The sequence below is a fragment of the Chionomys nivalis genome, chromosome 13 (assembly GCF_950005125.1).
Source record: "Chionomys nivalis chromosome 13, mChiNiv1.1, whole genome shotgun sequence".
Classification (NCBI taxonomy): domain Eukaryota; kingdom Metazoa; phylum Chordata; class Mammalia; order Rodentia; family Cricetidae; genus Chionomys; species Chionomys nivalis.
In genome coordinates this window covers 61,915,626-61,937,992 of record NC_080098.1, presented here as the reverse complement: position 1 = coordinate 61,937,992, position 22,367 = coordinate 61,915,626, and the positions used below count along the sequence as shown (strand labels likewise).

General features: G+C 44.8%; 1 protein-coding gene across 4 annotated transcripts; it reads right to left on the bottom strand.

The window, feature by feature from the left end:
• Nucleotides 1–11,087: 11,087 nt before the first annotated feature.
• On the bottom strand, nt 11,088–21,815 carry Rbm24 (RNA binding motif protein 24). Of its 4 annotated transcripts, XR_009058198.1 has the most exons (5): nt 20,805–21,815; nt 19,601–19,724; nt 18,119–18,173; nt 17,665–17,775; nt 11,557–11,620 (listed from the first exon to the last, which is right to left on the bottom strand). XR_009058198.1 is itself a non-coding variant. In XM_057787507.1 (4 exons), exons 1-4 carry the CDS (start codon nt 20,970–20,972, stop codon nt 11,257–11,259), a joined length of 711 nt encoding a protein of 236 aa, XP_057643490.1. In that variant the 5' UTR covers nt 20,973–21,815; the 3' UTR covers nt 11,088–11,256. The 4 variants fall into 4 exon arrangements, 3 of the variants coding, with proteins under 3 accessions (XP_057643490.1, XP_057643491.1, XP_057643492.1); XM_057787507.1 differs by lacking the exon at nt 17,665–17,775 and having other exon boundaries at nt 11,088–11,620; XM_057787508.1 differs by lacking the exons at nt 17,665–17,775; nt 20,805–21,815 and adding an exon at nt 20,012–20,144 and having other exon boundaries at nt 11,088–11,620.
• Between the last annotated feature and the right edge of the window lie 552 nt (nt 21,816–22,367).

Sequence of the window (22,367 nt, the reverse complement as noted above, 5' to 3'; positions counted from 1 at the left end):
GTAACCCAGGCTGACCCAATTCACGATCACCCTGCCTCAGTTTCGCAATGGCTAGAGCTGCCGGTATACACTGACCTCTTTAATTTGTCTTTGGGCATTTTCTTAAGTGGTAATTAGGGAGTCACCGTTGCCAAGCCAAAGTCTGGCTGTGCCTAACAGTATGCACCCTGAGTTGCCCCTCTCTGCTTGTGCCCAAGAGCTGGCTTCTGCTTGCCGGAATCCTTAAGTCTTTATTGGCAAGTTTGCAACCTTCCTCAATAATAACCTTATATCAAAAACTAGCTCATTCATAACTCATCCCATTAAGAAAACCTGGGAAACCTCTACTCGGAAGGATGACAATCACACCGACTGAAGAAGGTTGGAGCTAATGAGAAGAGTTGGTAACAGATTTTCTTGTCATCTCACAGACTCCAATGTGACATTTCTCTCTGGTTTCCAGCATTTCCATTTCTGGATCCTGTGGAGATTCTAGCCAGCCCTGTTTGGAGCTGAGGGAGTGGTGGACTCAGGCCGGCTCAGCCACAACCTGTATTCCTAAGGGCAGCTGTGTCTCATTCTAGATAATTCAATGCCCTGTATCACACTACATTTCTCTGAGCCTCTGGTGGGGCTCTCAACCTGGTATAAAAACATGGGTTTTATTCATAGAGCATAGGCTGCCCCTAAGTTGACATTCTTTCTTCTTGGTAGTTTCAAGGCTTGTTTGGAAAACGCATCACTGTGGGGGCTCCATTCCCTTCCATCTCCCTGCTGAAACACTTCACTCTGAGAGATTCCAGAGACAGCCATTGTGCCCAAAGTGGCATCTGGGAAAGATTAGAAGAAGAAAAAAAAACCCTGCAGATAAAAGAAGCCAGGGTTGAGAGGTAGGGACAACAGTTGAGAGATTTAAAGGACACGGTCCCCAGCAGCTGAGGGGACAGCCGTCGCCAGGGAGAGGCCGCGAGTGAGATAAGCAGCTGTGTGCTGGCTGAGAAAATGTGCCAAAGGGAACAAGAAAAAACACTGCTCCAAGAGTGTGGATGCTCGAGACTCTTGATGTGCCTGGAAGGCAGGCATGCGATGTGTGTCCTGGGGAGACCACATGTGTCTGCTCCACAAACTCTCCCCAAGTTAGGGTCCTGCCTGTTCCTAGCTCTTCCAGTGGCCTTCCTTCCTACACTGCCCCATCTTAACTGTAACAGAGATGCTCCGAACGGGCCCCCCTTCATCCACATAACTTTGTCTTCTATCCTGCGTAGAAATCAAATGTTACTATCATTAACATCAAAGGTTTTTGCTTAAAGCTTTTCTTATTCTACAGCCTTTGGCTTAAATTCATATTCAGTTTGAATCGTATCCATTTTTATTTGTGTGATCTCGTGCAGGTACATGTGTGTGAATGCATGTGCATGTATGTGCCTGTGTATGTGAAGGCCAAGAGACAAGCTTGAATGCCATTCCTCAGGTACTATCCTCCTGTTTTTTTGAGACAGGGTCTTTTGCTGGCCCAGGGCTTGCCTCTTAGGCTAAGCAGTCTGCTGTCTGTCAATCCGTAGAGATGCTCCCATCTCGACCTCCCTAGGGCTGGGAGTACAGGCGCAGGAGTCTATACCTGGCCCCTTTTCTGTGGGTTGTGAGGATTGAGCTCAGGCGCTCATGGAGCCAGCACTTTACTGACTGAAACGTCTCCCCAGCCTGGCTTGTCTTTATTTTTATTTTACTTTTACTATAATCTATTGCTTTACAGACACTTCTCATCATTAATCACAACAGCGATCTATTTTCCCAAATTTGCAGCGGATTGAGGTCATCATGGCTGACTAGTTATCGAAATAAATAGTACTATCAGGAAACAGACGTTGCCAAAGAAACGAAAGAAAAATATAATGTCCCATGGTTCTTATTAAGTGTCTTAATCATGTATAGAACTTGTCTTGGGCTCCTCGAATTCAGTTTCAAACCCAGCACTGAAAGCTCATTTATCAAGCTCTCCATAGACTTTCTGACACAGTTCCTACAAACACAAGGAAAGCCTGCCAAGACAGCCCGGCAGCAGCTGCCATTCACACCCGGGCTGTCATTCTTGGCGGTTCGGCCATCTTTACTTGTGACTTGGGGTAAACACATTAACCGTTCTCTAAGATGAAGGTGACATGGGAGCCTACTGTGCCATTTAAGATCCTTAGCATATACAGTGTCTGTCACAAATGAACACTCGGCAGGTAGTAGCCCAAATCCAGAGACATCAAGTAAAAGGCACAGTGGTAAGACAGGACTCAGTTTGACAGCAGTTACAGCCAACATCTCCTCTACGACACACACGTGTGATGTAGATTGGTTGTAGAAGGGTCAGAGAAATCCTCAAGCCAGTGTGTGTCCAGGAGAGCCACGTCATGCTCACAGCTACCCGACACCCACACTTCCCTCTGAGTCCTTCTGGGACTTGAGACTCTTCCTCTCTTTCCTGTTTCCCTTTCACACTTTTCCAGTGGGTGACATCATTCTGCCAGATGTCAACACTGTCCACTGTGAGATGAGGGAGCGCGCGGAGCGTTTTAAATTATTATTGATGTGCAATTTACACTAGAAGGTCTTTTTAAAAAATTAATAAATACACCCCCCAAATTAGAATCAGGAGCCCAAAGTACAATTAAAGGTCTTTAAAAAGCAGTGTGCATTTGTGAATGAGGCCAATTCATTTGAGAAATGCTGAAGGTTTCTTACCAACTTCTGGAATCTTTTGTCTTTATCTTCTCCTATGTTTCAAATCCACGGAGGGAATTTCTCTCCATTTTGCCAGTGGTTGCCTGATTGGGGTGGGAGGTAGAACCAGTAACCCTGGAGAACCACACAAGAAGTTCATAGGACTTCTTAGAAAGAGAGACAGAGCCCAGCATATGACCTGGTGTGAGCACAAGACTGGTGTCAGTCACCCTGTATTAACTCCTCCCCTATCCTTATGACAAACACCAGAGAAAACAGCTTTAAGGGAAGAAGGAGTCATGTTGTCTCCTAGGTCAGGGTATTCTGGTCCATGGTTGATGGGAAGAAGGATTCATGTTGTCTCCTAGGTCAGGTATTCTGGTCCATGGTTGATGGGAAGAAGGATTCATGTTGTCTCCTAGGTCAGGGTACTTCAGTCCATGATTGATGGGAAGAAGGACTCACGTTGTCTCCTAGGTCAGGTATTCTGGTTCATGGTTGATGGGAAGAAGGATTCATGTTGTCTCCTAGGTCAGGGTATTCTGGTCCATGGTTGATGTATTCTATGGTTAGAACCCCAGACAGGGCAGAACATCATGGTGTTGGGGACGTGTAGTAGAGGAGACTGTTGACCTCACAGCAACCAGGAAGCTGAGAGGTTAGGGAAGGGCAAGATTTACCACGATCTGAAGGGCATGCCCACAGAGGCCCATGCCCTTTGGACTTGGCACTATCTTGTATAGTTTCACTACCTCCCAATTGTCCATTAATTGTGAAACAGTCAGTGGATTAGCACATTGATTCACTCAGTCAGAGTACTCATGATAAAACCACTTCTTCAAAACCTGTCAGCTGGACACCAAGCTTGTAGCATATATCCTCCTGGGGACAGTATAGCTCTAAACCACAGCACACACCATATTGTGTAGCTTTTTTTTTTACATCTGCTCTTTGGGGTCCTGCCACCTAGCTCCCAAATAAATGCATGGAGTTTTATTCTTACTTATGAATACCCAGCCAAAGCTTTGCTATTTCTAGCTAGCTTTTCTTAAATTATCCTGTCTACCTTTTGCCTCTGGGCTTTTACCTTTCTTTATTCTATATACTTTTCTTTCCTTCTTACTCTGTGGCTGATTGTGTAACTGGGCAGTGGGCCCCTTGATGTGAGATTCTCCTCTGTATGCTATAAATGTTTTTATTACTATTGGTTAATAAAGAAACTACTTTGGCCTAAGGCAGGACAGAATAAAGCCAGGCAGACATATAGGGAGAGAGTAGGCGGGGTCAGGGAGACTCCATGTAGCTGCTGAAGGAGAAAGACACCAGAACAGTACATTACCCGGTAAGCCACAGCAATGCACAGATTAATAGAAATGGGTTAATTTAAGATGTAGGAGTTAGTTAATAAGAAGCCTGAGCTAATAAATCGAGAGTGTTGTAATTAATATAGCTTCTGTGTGATTATTTGGGTCTGCGCAGCCAGGAAATGAAACACAGCCTCCGCTCACAGCCCCTAGCATCCTCCTCTCTTTCTCCTTTCCTCACTCCTCTCTCTCTTCTTTTCTTCTTCTTTTAATTATTCTGTATGCCTGGCAGCCCTGCCTATCCCTCTCCTGCCTAACTATTGGCCACTCAGCTCTTTATTAGGCCAGTCAGGTGTTGCAGGCAGGCAAAGTAGCGCAGCTTTACAGAGTTAAACAAATGCAACATAAAAGAATGCAACACATCTTTGCATCATTAAGCAGATATTCCACAGCACCAATGACTGTAACACATCTTAAACTAATATTACACAACAGTATTGAAATCTGGGTCTGAGCCATCCCTACATGATAATTTTGGGAAGGCTACTCACGGCTGCCTTTGAACTCTTCTTTGATGGAGTAATGGGGCAAGCTTGCCTTTCAGTTGTTATTAGGATGAAAACACAAGAACCCTGGATGGGTAGCAGGGGCAGGCCCATTTCTCACAAAGTTTCCGTGATTTCTTCATAGGTCTGTCAACAACAGGACACTATTGGCACAGAGACGCAGAGTGTACAAATACAGATATTGAGAGCCTAAGTCTCTCAGCCACAAATGACTTATTTTTTTTTATGTGTGTGTTTTCATGCATTTGGGCATGTGTGTGTGTGTGTATGTGTGTGTGTGTACATATTTGTATCCATAACTGTTCCTAGAGGCTTTAGATTAAAATGGTTGTGGTTGTATTTATTTATTTTCTTAAATGCCTAAACCTTTGCAAATGAGTTCAAGAGCTCAGTTAACTAAATATGGGATTATCATATGATCCAGAAATTCCACTCTGAGTATACAGCCAAAAGAAGCGAAGGCAGTGTGCTGAAGAGACATTTGCTTCCTATGTTTATTGGAGTATGTTCCATACTAGTGAAGGTCTGTAATCAACCTAGGTATCATCAGCAAATGAACGGACAAAAGGTGCCATACATACAGTGTAGACAGAGACTGCACTTTCCTGTCCCGGCTGCTCAGACCCAAAAAATCACACAGAAACTGTATTAATTATAATACTGTTTGGCTAATAGCCTAGGTGTCTTTCTAGCTAGCTCTTACATCTTAAATTATCCCATTTCTATCCATCTGTGTATCGCCATGAGGCTGTGGCCTACTGGTAAGGTTCCTAAAGTTCCAGTGTGTCTTTCTCCTTCGGCAGTTACATGCCATCTCCCTGACCCCACCTATTCTGTCTCTCTCTCTTTCTGTATGGATTTCCAACCTGACTGTACTCTGCCAAGCCATTAGCCAAAGCAGCTTTATTCATCAACCAATAAAAGCAACACACAAACAGAAGGGCATCCCACATTAATACAGCAAGGATTATAATTCAGTCTTTAAAAAGGAGTCCTTCCTTTTTGATAGCACAATGACTGTAGAAGACATATATAAACTCCAGAGTCACAGAGAGGCAAATATTTCCTGATCTGATCTCACTTATATGTGGAATCTGAAACAGCCCGATTCATAAAAGAGCACAATGGCGATAATCAGAGGATGTGCATACGTGTGCGTGCTTGCATGTACCTTAGACGGCAGCAGGGGAAACACAGGTCCAAGAGTGCAAAGTCTTAGGCAGGCAGAAGTCCTGGCCATCGATAGTAGAATTTCTTAACTTTTTTTTCTACTTTTGGTCTCCTTTTGTCTGAGAAAATTTTACATGACCTTAGGTAAACAGGTGTGTGAAGATGGTACACAGCTCACACATTTACTGACAGGAAATCTTAAATGATGTATATTGCAAAATAGCTTAGGCCCTTCAAGTGATGCATATTCAAAATAGCCCAAGAGAACTTTAAATATTATCACCACAACAAATGATAATTATTTTGAGATTATAGATATGCTCATTACCCTGATTCGATTATAACACTATATACACAAGCCAAAAAAAAAAAACCCATCATATTCACCCCATAAATTGGTACAATTACCATGCCAATTAAAAATACCAGAACTTCTAAAGAGCTTGTCATGCAAACAAATGACTAAAGCAAAAATCACTATTGAACTAAAATCCCACTCAGAACCAAACCCCAAAAATGAGTCTCTTTTATACAAAGTGCTGAAGCAAAAACAAAGTTAGAATCTCCATGGAAACAGCCTGGAACTCTTGAAGGAGAAGCGAGGACAAAAGTAAGCATGATAAAAGCATTTATTTATTTATTTTTTTGTTAGTCTTCACCTCTGCCCCTTCCAAGCCTCGGGTTGTCATCTTAATGAACGCTTTTAAGACTCCAAAGGAATTAAGAACATTTGACAGGAGCGAGGAAGGGACTAAATATAGTGAGTGCCTCTGCGAAAGAGATGTATTCTGTAATCTTCGCGTCTACTTCCTCTTCCCCTAGCTGGTAGACTCTCCCTCTCTTTCACTGTTACTTCTGAGTTGCTGTTATTGTACAGTTTGGCTATTTGGTTATTATTAGATTGGGATGAAATTAAGAGAACACCATGAAACACAATTTTTGTCTTCTTTAGAAGGGTATTTTAATGAGATGGTGGAAGCCAGTTACCAAATTAATATTTTAATATCACCTCATTAGGGCTGGGGATGTATCTCAGTCGGTAGAACACTACTCGTCTAACATGCACTGAGCCCTGGGTTCCATCCCCAGCGCTGGACAAAACCAAATGTGTTGGTGCACACCTGAACCCTAATACTAAGGAGGTGGAGGCAGGAAGATCAACAATTTGTGGTCGCCATTGGCTACATAAGAGTTCATAGCCAGTCTGAGCTACAGAAGACCCTTTCTCAAAGACACAATAAACAAAAATATATATAAAACAACAACAACAATAACAAAACCCAAACTACATTGTATCGGTCTAATTCTCACTTGCCCAATACTTTAACATTTCTAAAATGTTTTCTTATCAGTTAGTCCACTGCATTAGTCCTTTTTCTCTTGCCAATAACACACTACCCCAGATTTGGCATGTTAGAAAGAAACGAGGTTTGCTTTGGCTCATGTTCTGGTCTAACATGGAGGGAGCCCGTATAGTGATGACTTTCTTGCTGGCACCTTTAAGGCACTGCAGGGCATCCTGTGGTCAGAGAATGGGAGATCACAAGACTTAAGCACAGTGACTTCTACAGCAGACCCACTTGAAGAGAGGTCATCCATCAATCCACAAACCATGAATAGATACTGTGGGCGAAGGCAGAGCCTCATCCTCTTGACAATCACATCTGGATAAACCACTTAACATCTCCCAAAGAGAACTGAATCTCAACATGAGCTGCGGAAGAGAGAAGCCAGAGCCTTCATCATTTACTCTGCATGGCATGAGAGGCAGAGCAACTACGGTAGGCATCACTAACTCACGGCACCAAGGTTATCACTCCACTGCTAAGCAGAGAAACTCACTATGCTAAGTAGAGGACTCCTTCCTCACCTTTTCTCAAATACCTGTGGCCTGTCTGGCTGATGGAGATGCTGCATCACTGTATCGCTTTTCTCTGTATTAGATATTGTTTTTTATTTCTTTTTAGAAATGTATGCATTAGCATTAGAAAGTGCCAATCTTTCTATCACTATCCATCAGGAAGTGTTCTAAGGAAATGTACAGGCTAGCTAGAATAGGTAGGCTTTTGGTTTCCCTGAGTCTGGCTATTTTAATATGCTTTCCCTGGAACTGTCTGACCTATTTTTAATCAATAAATCAAACATTACTTCAAGTTCAGCAGTAGATGTCTTGCTGAGGACCAAAGTGACCTTTCCTAAATCTGAAAGATTAAAAGGGTCACTAGTGCATTAAGCAGCTCAGAAATGATTCTACTGATTGTTGATATCATGAGGTCCATTGCCACTTCCCACTGCGAATAAACTGTCTACATTTTCTTCTAAATGAAAGACAATTGACGTTTGAACCTGCAATGGTTCCAAATGGGAGGATGGTTAGAAAACATGATGGCCTCTTTGTACATCTTTCTGTTGCCTAAGATACACCATGGATCTGGGAGACACGAGGACCAAGAATTCATGAAGTATGCGCAGTAAGATGAAATAGCACGTACTCTTTAAGATAATCAGTATAGCCATTCCCTTGACTCTTAAACACATATTGCTCATTTGACTTTCTAAAGCATACCTTACCAAGCATTGCTGCATTGCTGTTAGAAGGTAAAACATCTGCACTGAGGCCTTTCCATCGGGTTAGCCATCACTACAGCGCATTGCAGCAATCGCTCCCATGACTTGCCTCCCTCCATCTTAGGCTTTGCATCAAGGGGCTGCTGTAGAACACTTTTAGGACTATTATGGGCTGGCATTTTTGTTCCAATCCACTAGAGAAGAAGTCTGAAAATATCACCGAAAACGGGGTTACTAGAAGTAATTTAGGACCCGGTGGTACAGGCCTGTAGGGAGGCTAAGGTGGACGGATCTCAAAGTTACGCTAGAGAGTGAGTTCAAAGTTAGCCAGGGCCATTTGGTGGGACCGTGTCTGGAAAATTGAAAGCTGGAACTAGGGATGGACCTCGGTTGTAGTCAAACCCCAGGACCACTTAGGTTAACTGTGGTGGTGCATGCCTGCAATCCCAACACTTAGGAGTTGAAGACAAGATCAAAAGTTCAAGGTCATCTCCTGTTCCATAGTGAGTTCGAGGTCAGCGTGGTATACATGAGAGTCTGTCACCCAGTATACGTGACAGTCTGTCAGAAGTCATACAAGGGCATGGGAATGAAGCTCAGTGGTAGGGCACTTGCCTAGACAATGTGAAGCCCTGGGTTCAATTTTAGTACCTTAAACAAATAAGCAAGGGCCTTTGTATCCGTTGGCATGGCTAGGAAATTTCGAGGCTAGCTTCAGTTCATCTGAATCCAGCACTATCCTGATCCAGGTTGGGATTGGTGACACCCCTCTTTTTCCTTCCCAGCTATTGTCAGTTTTCAGTGACACAAATGATCCTTTAGAATTTATTTTTTGGGGGGGTCCTATTGCTTCACATAAGGCAGATATTTAGTAAAATTTGATTTAAAGGTTGAAAAATAGAACCCCCCCCCCAAGAGATCTTAATGTTCACAGAAAGTTTTTCATGAGGCATAGTTAATCAAACTATTTAAAAAGGAGGGGAGCGGGGGACTGGAAGCTGGGGGCTGGGGATGTAGCTCAGTTGGTAGAGTGCTTGTCCCAAATTCTAGAAGTCCTAGGAGTGGCAGGGCACACCTGCACTACCAGCGCTCAGGAGGGGATGATCAAAAGCTAAAGGTTATCCTGGGTCACATCAAGAGTTCACAGTCGGCCTTTCTCGAAATGAGAAAACTCATCCTACAGAGACTCACTCCTTTCTCCTGCAGAACTAGAAATAACCAATGGCAACAGCAGTTTTTAAAAATTATATTTAATACAAGTGAATAGATTAGAAGATCTGAAATGTTATAAAGCGATATACACAACAAATAAATAATTTGTACAGGAGAGCCACGTCTCCATTGCGTACCACTGTCTGGCATGGGAATACTTAAATCCAGTGACAATGGAGGAGGTCCATAAAAAACGCTAACCTGTTGTCCCTTGTATGAAGTTCTTCAAGTATAAAAGTCCAATACAGTGTAAAATAGTAATTCAATTTTGTTTAAGAGTAAAAATTGCAAATATCGCACTTTCAGAAGGAAAATATAAAGCCGTATTTTAATAAACTACACGCACTACACAAGGAAAGTGGGGAAGTCACGAGTTCCCGATTGATGAGATCCTTAGCGGCAAAACAACCAAGAGAAGGAAGCACAGAACCAGCAACATAGCCTGCTTAACAACAAAAAAATCTCAAGACTAAAATAAACTCAAATGCGTTCAGGTAGGAGTACCCTTTTGAACAGTGCACATAGGAATTTAAATAAATCCAAGCCAACATCTTTAGTTGAATAGGTTAATATTTAATATGCTACATCTAGACCTACTAAATAACTTATGCCATGAGATGAATACATAATTTTACAGTGTCACGTCTAAAGTTCCTTCCTTTAGAGTGCAGCATAGTAAAACTTAAAAATAAATATCTTAAATAGGAGTATTATTAAGGCACATTATAAAGTACATGATCATTAACCATCAAAGACCTGTAATGTCAAGAACCTTGCTGTCTTAGGTACTGTAGTCACTAATAAATAGTTTTAAATAGGACTCTGAAATAGATACTAAAAAGTGTAAAATTATTTAAAACAGGGGAAGAAAATAAAGGCCCTCCAGGCTGTCCTGAAGGGCTTGAGCATCTGCTGACTTCGCCTGCCTTTACCCACGATCCCCAGTCCGTACAATAAATAGAAAAGTGGTGGCGGAAGCCTGACGAGCAGATGAAAGTTTCCCCAAGTGAAAAGGTTGGGGAGAGGGATTAGAATGTAACAAGCTCCTCCAGCAAGGACAAGGGATGGACTCTTTCCCGAACTGTGTGTGCCACTGATTGTCTGAGCGGTGGGCGGGTACAGTATCAGTCGCTCCACAATCCCACAAGTCCACGGGACAGATGAGAAAACAGCTTTGGTACCTGCCTGCCACTGTACCTACCGCCATACTCTTAAGTTGATTGTTCGATGCCCATTTAGTTCTGCAGGCCGTGGCGACTGCGACGAAGGACAACCAGCGCTTTTGCCATCTGTCTGTTTTTAAAAATCTACTATTACACAGAATCCAAGCTACATATTGCTCACTCCATTTTCCCTGGTTCAACTAGATTCACAAAGCATTTTCTAACTTGGAAAAGGCAGTTTGCTTCCCTGATACTATAAAAAGAGCAAAAAATAAAAATCCCGATACAAAAGTGAAGTCCCATTTGATACCCCTGCCATCGTGTCCTAGTGGCTGTCTGTGTAACTCAGGCTCTTTGGGATTGACTTCCAAAACTGCTTCTCCCCCCCACCCCCATCCTCCCCTCTTCATCCCCAGCACTACCCAGAGTGTGAAAAAAGTAATGCCTCCGCTGCTCCCCGATAGCTTTGCCTTCTTCTCCCTTTAAAGCTATTAAAGTCAACATTAACGCTCTCATTAACTACTAAAAACTGGGAAATTGGGAGGGAAAAGAGAAACCCTTTGACTTTTGATCAGACGGCTGGTCCTACTGCATTCGGTCTGTCTGCAGCTGTTGAGGCTGGTACTGGCCAAAGGCCGCTGCGGCCGCAGCAGCCGCAGCTGCGGCTGCAGCCGTCCCAGGTGCTGCAGCGGTGATTGGCTGCTGGACAGCATAGCTGTAGCCCCCAGTGGTCACGTAGCCTGCAGCAGCCGGAGATGCTGCATAGGGGTACTGGTCATAGGCAGCGGCTGCAGCAGCCGCAGCCGCCGCCGCCGAGTATTGTGCGTATGCAGCTCCAGTGTAATCAATGTATGGCGTGGTGGAAGCCGCAGCAGCTGTGGGCTGGACGTGGGGAATAACCACTCCAGGCTGCACAAAAGCCTGCGGGTAGACGTAGTGGGCGGGGATCCTGTTAAGAAATGAGAAACAAAGTCAGACAACAGTCATCTCTAGTGGAACTCTTTGCTCAGAGATGGAGACAAACTCAAATTTAGTGGTTGCTATCAACATAGGGTTGCCATAATATCTGCTTTTTAGAGGTCCGTTTGATGCACCCTTGAGAGAATTCATCAGCAAAAACAGAATGGCATTCTCCCTGTTAGAATTTTCACTTAGGACTTCGAATCATGCAGTATCATGTATGCCAGGTTTGTAAAATGGATCATGACACGCCAAGGCTGTGTATGGAAGAGAGACTTAACAGGGGCTTTATGAGGATTTGTTGAGTTCGTATAAACAAGATATGGCCACCAAATAGAAAACTCCGCGCTGTGAATACAAGATTCAGAAGGTTGTCTGATATTACGGTTCTGGAGGAGTGGTGGCCTGGCTGTAAGCGGGAGAATGGACTCCGAGTGGTCTCTATCATGGCAACCCTATTTGAAATCGCTAGGCAGACTCAGCACACATTAATCTCTCGGCAACCTCAGTCACCCTGATTAAAAATCATAATTACAAAAGAAGCAGGCGACAAAATAAAACAAAAAACCCCCAAACCAGGAGTGTAAAAGTTCACAAGTGTGGTAACACAGCAGTCAACACCCCTCAAACGACAGTAGTGCAGCTCACTCGGCTCACAGAGGCTGTTGTGGGAAGCTACCGAAATGCCACTAACAGTCCCAGCGGTGATTCCCCAAGAGGTGTGCAGCACGCTTTTGCTCTCTCTTTCACTTTAATTTTTTTCCATAAAGACAGAACAGTCAATCAAACCTGTTCGACTATCAGGCAACTGAGGCTCAGCCAGCTTGCTTGTCTCTATGCAAGACAGACAGAAAGGGATTGGGGGTGATGAGGTTGGTGGAAAAGTTAGGGACAGGAAAACACAACCAAATGTCTCTGAACTTAATAGAGACTTAGAAGATATACATTGCAAGGCGACGCTTACTCTGCATGTCCACTAGCTCCAAGTCAGAAGAAATTGATCTCTTAGTCTATCTGCCTTCAATCTGCCCAGCTGGCTAGCATTTTGTACAGTTCAGTAGTGTGGTTATGGGTCACCCTGAAAACAGCCAAGGACATGGAACAAAAATCAAGGATCATTTTAAATGCTGCATTCGTAGCTCACACACTGGACAGACCTGAGGACCTCACTTAAGTCTTGTTTAGAAAAACGAACCACGAGAGGTTTGTTTATGAGATCCCGTGCATTGCGGCTGTTGTTCTTGCCACTTGTTACCGCCCATTTATAAAGTGCTACCTCGGATATCTGGCTCATTCTTGTCTTTCTTTAAACGAATCTCCCTCACAGCTCCCTATCTTTCTAAAAATAGAACACAGGCATGCTATCTGGCTGTCAACAAAACCAACTTATTAGTAGCAAAAGCACAAATAACCATCTTCGAATTCTAAAGAACTCGACACAAAACATCATCACGGTCAGGCTTTTCAAAAGCAGAGTTTTTTTTTTTTTTTCTTTGTCTCTTCAGAATTCTACTGGAAGCCCTCGTTAAGAACATCCATGGAAAAGATGAATTTATCAGAGAGGGTGGTGAACTCTGTCTCCCCGAGATAAAAATACACTCCATTTTACTAGAATTGTAGCTCTTTCCCAGTGCCAGCAGAAACCCTGTCACCAAGTGTTTCTGAGGACACTTGGAGATGTTCTTAACTGCATATCAGAAACCAGGCGCGGTCAGGCACACATTCAGACTTCTGTGGCAGATCAGGTGACTGGCTCACCCTTGGTGACAGGTGTGGCTATGTATAAAACACTGTCCCCAGAGCTGATATGTCCACAATGTGCAGACACAGCTAAGCGAACCTCCTTTCCTGCCAGTTTGCATGTGGTGACGGACAGCAGAGGCTGCAGCGGGCTATTTTTGATCCTGTCATGCGACAAGGGTTTCCAGCGGATAAAATGTCTTTATAAGGCCAAAGTAAAACATCTATCAGCTGCAAAGGCCAGCTAGTCTGAACCTCACTGATAGGGAGACATTAACCCTTGGTGTTCTCTGAATGTTCTGAGGACAGCACAATGGTTGATAGGTTTGTATCTCCAAATAACAGAGTAGCCCAAAGAAAGTTTATTCTACCAAAAAACAAAACAGAAAGGCAAGATAAAGTGTTTGTGTAGGAAGAATGTGTTAAAACAGAGAAAGGACTGCTTTGAGAGTTACTGTCTCTTATGTTAATGACGACTTCTAACTGGACAAAGCTGCCCGATGAGAACTTAAATAATTTTTCTGTAAGATCAGATGAATTCCATGAAGGCTGGCAAGGGCAAGGAAGACATCCGAAAGGCAAATGAAGACCTGGGGCCTTTAAAAGATGATGGAGAAGGGGATTCCAGAGAATCCAGAGACTTGTGTCTCAGTCCATGGAGAGGGTGGCGGAACACTGAAGGGTGTGTTGGGGGTTCTTTTAGTAGTCTAAGAATTCTGTAAGGCAAACTGAGAATGCCTCTCCTGCTAGAATTCTACCAACCATTAGTCCTTTACTTCACTATAGAACGCTCACACCAGGCAGCCAAGAGCCAAGTAGACACCTTAGGTGATTAAAGAAAAATGACTGTATTTTCCTTTTATCTCCATCTCTTCAGGTCCCTTTGACTTCTTTTTGTGATTTCCTTCCTTCCTTCTGATTTAAAGACAAAGTCTCTCTATGTAGCACAGACTGACTTCAAAGTTATGATCACCCTGTCTCCACCTCCAGAGTTCTGGGATTCCAGGCAGATGCCACCAAAGCAGGCTAGTCTCTGTGATAGACTTTCAAGGTGACAGTATACCAATTAGCTCTTCCAGTCTGTCATGCAGACTGGTGACCAAGTCTTCATTTCATCCATTCGCTCAGAGGAGTCAGTAATCCTAACACCACATCAACCCATCTCTTAGATATCATCTTGGGCCTCTTATGCATCTGCTTCCGAAACACCTTTTTAGTATCTCTTTGTACCTTTCTTTGGACCCAGGTCGGCAGGGCATCGTACTATTTCCTGGACATGCCGCAGATCATCAGATCCCATGTTAGCACCTGCCATCTATCCTTGACCCAGGATGCCAACCCTCCCCTGGTCTCTACCTCACTCATCCACCCTAGCTCTAGTCCTGAGTGCACAAGAACCTTTGGGAGGCCATATTCTCTCCGTATCTCACATGGTTCCTATGTGAAAGAGACTGACATTTTTCCCACCCAGAGCTGCTGTACCGGAAAAAAGCTCTGCGAGAGGGGCCTCCAGTGATTAGAATAGTAGTTGCTTAATAAAATCGTTCCTCATCTTCACCCTCCTTCCAAGATCTAGCTCATCTTCTTCAGGAAGACTTCCTGAGACCCATGGATCTGCCGTTTCTCTTCTTCTGTCTGAGGCCCTTTCCAGCACTGATTATTTTATTACTAGATGATGAAGAAGTGACATATGTCTTTTCTGGCTGTCGCTTAGCATCAGTGGACACAGCTTCCAGGGTGAGGCAGACTGTGACTGAACTTGGAATCATACTCTAACACCCTCACTGGTTCTGTGATGGGGGTGGGGTAGGAGTTAATCAACCTGTCTGCACTTGCTCTGTTTGTACCCAAGAAGGAACTTTAACAGTGTCTTTTTCAAATGCTTATTATAAGAATCGAATGGCATAATTGATGCCAATCTCTTATCAGTTCTATGCGTGGTGTACACACTGAGGGGTGCCCAGTGAATGCTTCCTTTCAGTTAACTTGGTGTAAACTACTCCTTAAATCTACTTCCAAACCTGTGGTATCTACTCCTTAAATCTCTACTTCCAAACCTGCGGCATCTCCTTCCCGAAGCTGTGATGAAAAAACATCTCTCAAACAGAGACCATTTAGAGGCCGACCTTCATCAAGGCCCCATGCTCCTCCACGTCTGCCCTCTGGGCTACTCCAGAAGTTCTTTCAGTCAATGGTTTTGTCTTTAGAGACCTGGGGAAACCCAGGGGCCATTCAAGGACCACAGAAAGCTAATAGTCTTCTCGCCAGCCTTTCAAACAAGTCAAAGTTTAAGAATTCTCAAGCTTGCTTCCAGAAAGGCTTAAGATAAGAACATGGCATTCAAATGGCATTTAGGATGACCAGGTGTGATTTGCTGCTCACAGATTTGGTATCAGGGCAGAGCCAGAATCACTCAAAGAAGAAAGAGAAACCTTATTTGGTCTACCTGGAATGCTATTTGCTGCTAATCTCAAGTTCAACTCGAATCTCAAGTTCAAATGATTTATGCACACTGTAACAATAACCATTATCCATAAAGATAGTTAATATCAGAAGCGATGAAAAACTAAGCACTATCCAAACACACTTTTTAAGATGTCCACAGAATACCTATCACCCTGGCAGTTCCCTTCTTTGAATTATTTTCTTTCTTAAGGAGCTAGAGGAACTACCAAAGCCGGGTCCGATATACCCATCTGGCTCTCAAGTATGTTGTAGCTTCTCTACACGCTGAGCCTCCCTGTGAATCCATCCCGTTACTCCTTTTAGACACACCCAGTGCCCTCATCTGGTTCAGGTCTACACCCACTCCTTGCCAGCTTGTCCAGGTCTCCCAATTCATGGGTTTTCTTGAGATTCTGAATTCCTCTCAAACTTGAATCAATAATTCTTGGCTGTTTTGCCATCTCCTTGTTCCTCACAAGTGAACACACAACTTCTTCTGAAGTGATGGACACACAGGAACAGCTGTTAATTGATTTGGTTTTCCACTCTTTAACAAGGATTCCGGGGAGGCCAGGACTGAGCTCACCATTACACCCTCAGATTTTCTTCCATAGTCCCACATTGACTGATAGTCCACACCAATGAAATATCAGCAGAGGGAGAAGGGAGGGGAGAAGAGGGGAAAGAAGAGGAAGAGAGAGAGAGAGAGAGAGAGAGAGAGAGAGAGAGAGAGAGAGAGAGAGAGAGAAGGGGGAATGCATGCTGCAACTCATTACTGTTGTCCATATCCAAGTTGGCTTGGAAGGGGCTTTGATACATAGCTATACTTAATTATAGCTTTTTTTTTTTTAAAAAAAGTTGTAGATGTCTCTAAGAATGAATTACTAATAGATTAAGGTAACAAGAGGGTAATAAAAAAGTGTCCATCAAAATATAACCTGCTTCTTCCAAATCGACTTACTACTTGGTTTTGGTTTAGCCTCTATTGGGAAATGCTTATGGTAGGTATCTATCTGTGAAGACGGATTCTGGCCTTCTAGGTGATGCATGGAGATGCTTAGGTCCTAAGCTGGATAACAATAAAATTCTTCAAACCACTTGGATATTCAAAAGAGAATTAGAGTTACAAGAATATTGATCAGATGGATGATAGAGGGACTTTCATGACCAGGATAAGCTGATGGGTGGCCTTCCCCGTGTCATGTTCTACACAAGGGAACTGGGGACCTCAGGAGCTGGTAAGAGCAACCCAGGGACAACACAAAGATGAGCAGGTTGTTCACCTGTTAGGTCTGAAAAGAAGGAGTTAGTATTGTGCTACTCAAAACAAAAACCAAACAAAATTAAGGAGGAGGGAGAGCTCAAACTGGTGAGTGTTAATGAAACCTGAATAGAACTGCTGGACCTTTACCAGAAGACCTGGAAGGGGATATACATCGCAAAAGAAAGCCCATCCCCAGAAAACAGAGATTACAACATGCAAGCAGTGAATCTGTATTCTTACAGAGAGAAGTCACACGATTTAGCACTCACTACAAAAATGTTAAATTGAAGTCACAGGCTAATAGCTTAAAAGCAGGAGGGGGAATAAAAGGCCCTTTGCTTCCCATGGCAAAGTCAAAAGTCAACACTGCTCACCACCACCACCACCAAAAACAAACGGCAAAGAGCCCCTTCCCCAAGGAAAAGAAAACACTCGCTACAGCTCTGTTCAATTAAGTCAAAGCACACAGTTTAGCTATCAACACCACTTCATTACTGTAATAAATAAAATAAAGCACACGGAGGGCTATGGACTAGAGTGAAAAATAAAAACAACACCACCAACATCCATGCATGGTTAATCACCATCTGAGCTTGTGTCTGAGTCTACTGGTTACAGAGTTTAACTCCAAAGAGAACTAGTCCACCTCTTATCATGGCATCCTTCTCATCAGTTAGCTTAACTGTATACGAGCCCTGTCAGGTTAGAAAGAGATAAATCACATTGAGTCAAGCTGAACAGCAGGAATGGTGTGGGACACATGTCTTGTGCACAAGTCATACCTGGTATTTTTGTTTTGTTTGTTGGGTTAATCATAAGCCCAACATTTGGCGGGTTTGGAGACTGCATACTTGGTCAGATAACTTGACTCATCTAAAAATATTTATAGCATCAACATTAAAAAATACATAAGCATATATAAATATGCACAACCCGGAACATTCTGTGACACGTCGACCTTGTCAGCTCATAACAAAGAGACAGGGAAACAAACGGTGACCACGTAGAAACTTCGGAGGGTTTGATGAATCGACTTACCCGAAAGGTCTCTGTATAAGGGCTGGGTGAAGCTGTTGGACACCAAAGGCGAAACCTAGCAATAATAAAAAATAACTCACAAATTTTCCATTTGTACACGATTAGGGACTTACTATCCCCAGATGGAAACCACAACCACAAATTCTCATTTAGAAAGAACTACTCTATGATACTCTTTGGATTATGCATGGACATGTTCTTTATCCATGAAAAGTGCATAGGTTTTATAAATGTTATCATTCATCCTAAATAAACATTTGGATAGACTAAGATTGGAAAACTTTAAAAAATAATAGCAAAGTTTAGTTAGCAGTCATAAAAAAAGATTTAAAAAAAATTTAGACCAGAGTAAACTACTCATGAGGGAGACCCAAGAACAACAGTGAAGTTAAATTCACAAATATTTCTAGAGCTGCTACCAATGAGCGGGGATGGGGTGGGTGGGGGTGAGGGATACTGGGGTAGGAGAAAAAGGTCTAACAATTTAGAACATTCTGGAATGCATAAAGTATTCTATTTATATATGCACAAAACATAAAGTTACAGTTTACGTTTGCATTACATTAGGCATTTACAATATTAAAATTTTCACAAAAACAAATTTCCCCATCATTCATTCTTTTAAGATCAGTACACGCACAAAAGATGTTTCAGAAAGACACAGCTTTGAATGTTCTTGGGTATTTCTCTGTCTATTCCCTTTCTGACAACCCAGCCTATGAACGGAAGTGTCAACCTCTTTTTAAACTTCTGTAGGAAAGGTTTAGTGAAAAAGCACACGATTTAGTCAACGAAGTTGCTTGCCCAAGGAACCGAAGATATTTGCTCTGTTGTCAACTGAGTTATCGACAATGAACGTACAGGACAGTAGCAAATCAAACGGCGGGCCGTATTTTCAAATAGACAAAAATACTACATCCCGTTGGCAGCTAGTCGTTACGGGGATTTTCCTAAATTATTCCGCATCTCCAGCTAAGCATCGGTTAAAAAGCAATCTGTAATCTGTGAAGGTGAAACTTCCTGTGTGTAAGTATTTGATTGCTAGTATTCTGTATGTGAGAGTATGTGCCCTCGCAGCCATGCCTGCTCTGAGCACTGTGTAGCTGTCCCAGACCACGCTAAGAAAAGAGGCTTACTGGCTGGTGGTGACAGGACCTACACAGCTTACCTTCTTAGCTACAAAAGAAGACAAAAAATGTGTTCATCATATAGGAAATGCATGAAGTAACTTCTGGGTGTAAGCTCTTCAGAACCTAAGTTCTATTTTTGTACATGGCTACGTTTCAAGAACCCAGCGGCATACTTAGAACACTCATGTATCTTTAATGCCTTGGTGGAATAACCAGCCACTGGGATCAAGTTTTACCAAACACAACTAGAGTTTTTCAGGAAGCCAGTGTTTTCTGGGCTGGGGATGACAATGGGGATCATTCCCCCCAATGGGTGGAAAGTAGGGAGGGGGAAAGAGAAGACATTGCTCACCTGGCTGCATGATTCTTGGTTTTGCTCCCAAGTATGCCAGATTCACGTTGGCCTTCCTACCATCAATGATGGGGTTGGGATCCTTGCAGGCCCTTTCAGCAGCAGCCCGGTCAGCCATGGTGACCTTAGCAACATACACAGACATACACAAAGCCCTCAGTTAACCCCTGAAGGAAAAATGTCGAAGTCACTGAGCTTGCTTTCTTTCCTTTTCTTTCTTATTAGGTAGGGGATTGGGACATTAACTCTTCATCCTCCGTTTAAAAGAAAATAAGCAGAAAAAAGAAAAGAGGAAGGAAGAAGCCCTCTGCCTCCGCTGAGAAAGTCCTAGAGGTGCTAGTGTAGGGCCTAACAGAGATTTGGCAGCCACGATTCTGAAATGCCTGTGGATTTACCCTCTTCCCAGTGTACCCTTTAGGTCTCCACCCCGGCCCCAGAGGCACTATGGGTTTTAAACAAAGTCCACCCTCAAATCAGCCGGTAGCTCCCAACAGGCAAACACTCCTCGGCGACAATAGCGATTGCCCTGCTCGCTCCAGGCTCCCAGCTCTTTGAGCAGCTGAATTTGCCTCTTTAAATCTCCAGGAAGCTTAATGCACTGTTTCAGTTAGGCAAACAGCCAGAGGGTCAGCCTTTTCTTTTTCTTTTCTTTTCTTTTTTTTTTTTTCAGAATCTACCTTTGCAATTTAAAAGGTAGGGGTGTGACAAGAGAGGAAACGGCAGGTCTCTTCCCTACCCCGGCTTCAACACAGTACACACACACACACACACACACACACACACACACACACTTTTTTTTTTTTTTTTTTTTTTTTTAAACAAAGCAACAGAGCACTTAACAAACAGCTCCCAAACCCGTAATGCCACAGTGCGGAGCTCCGATCTCCCTCCCAGCTCTCTACATCCCAGACCCGGCTCTCATTCCCGAGCTCTCCGGCCACTCGAAAGAGCATCGTCTGAGGTCCTCTAGGTACACCACGAGGCAGGCACAGGCCCTTGCTCCCCAAGTCCCGTCACGCTTAAAGTTTCAGCTCAGCTCCAAGTGGAGGATGCGTCCCGGGAGGTCCCACATTGCCTCTCACCCCAGCCATGATCCCCGGGGGCCTGGGCCACTGGATCCCTTCTGGCCTGTCTTAGATCTTCCCGCCAGGACCTTTCTTAGTTGCCCCTTACCCACCCCAAGTCCTCTTTTCGTGTAACTTACAAATCCGTAGCCCCGGGACTTGCCGGTCTGCCGGTCGGTGATGACCACCGCCTCCTCGATGTCTCCGAAGACCTCGAAGTACTTGCGCAGGCTGGCGTCGGTGGTGTGGTAGGGTAGCCCTCCCACAAAGATCTTAGTGTACGTCGTGTCCTTCTGGGTTGTGTGCATCTTCGCGCCCGCCCCGCGGCTCGGGCTCCGGCTGCGGCTGCGGCTGCGCCTGGTCCTTGGGCTCCGCGTCTCCCGCGGCGCGCGGCGGCCGCCGGGGGCCGAGGGCGCGCGCGGGGGCGAGGGCGCGGCGTGGGCGCTGGGCGCGCGACTTCCCGAGTGGCCCGGGGCCCCCGACACTCGCCCGGGTGCTCTGATCACGTCTCCGCGTCCGGTCACTGTCCAAATCCTCCCGATCGTCCCGGGTGACCAGCTCCGCGGCCGTGGACTGCGCGAGCTTTTTGCACTCACCCCTCGTGGAAGTTAAAAAAAAAATTAAACGCAAAGAGAGGGTGGTGGTCTCCGAGTCCAGAAGAGGTAGACGTTTCTCCAAAAAATGAGTAGCTGGAGTGGAAGCGGGAGAGGCTCAGAGGCCACCGCGACCTGGGGCACGGAGGTGGCAGCTGGGGGCGCGGCGCTGGGCCCGGCTGGGACAGGGGACGGTCCCTCCTGCCAGGGAGCTGCCAGACCAGTGCGGACGGAGGACAGCTCTTCACCCCTCTGCTCCCTTCCCCAACTGCCCGGGGGTCGACGCCCGGCTGGGGAGGGGGCGGGCCGGACGCCTGCGATTGGCCCGGACAGCACCTGGGGCGCCCGGCGCCGCCGCCCCCCAGCTGTTGGGAACAGCTGCTTCTCTCCCGGCGCGCACGGCGCGGCGCTGGGTCGCCTGGCTGGGGCTTAGGCGCTGTTGCTGGGGTAGAGTTGGAAACGGCTGGAGGCGGTCTGGCTCTGTTGTCGCCTGCTCCTACTGGTCAAAGTCGCAAAGACCCCTGGCGACTCGGGCAGGGACACAGAGCAGTCAGAACAGGCCTGGAAGGGGAGCTGCTTGGCTCTCCAAAGCCGACCACGAGAGCTCTTCGCGCTAGGCCTCGGTGGCACGACCGATTTGAGAGTCCCTCGGGACTTGGGGCGGTTTGTAAAGAGACCGGTTCCCTACCAGACACCTGGGGCCAAAGCGATCTGTCTCCTCTAGGGGTCTGGACTGTGAGAAAGAGACCTCAAGTTTTCTTGAGGCCCCCAAAAGCTGGTGCTGTGGGGAACCAAGGGGTGGAGCCCGGTGGTGTGTGTGTGTGTGTGTTAACAATATTAATAATAATACAAAACTAAACATCCGACCATTTGGGTGTGCTTGGAGAAAAGCTTTAGCGTTTATGACTCAAAGCCAGCAAAGGGTGTCTGTGTCAGTCCTGCTGTGCTCTCTGCTTCAAAGGACCGGGTAGTAGGACTGCACCTGCCACAGTCATCAAATGTGTGCGTCCTGCCTTAGCTACTCAGGAAGATGGGTACAGTGTCTGTCTCAGAAGTCGATCCCACTCCCGCCTTATTTCCTCCCAAGCAAAGAATCTGTTTCTATTGAAC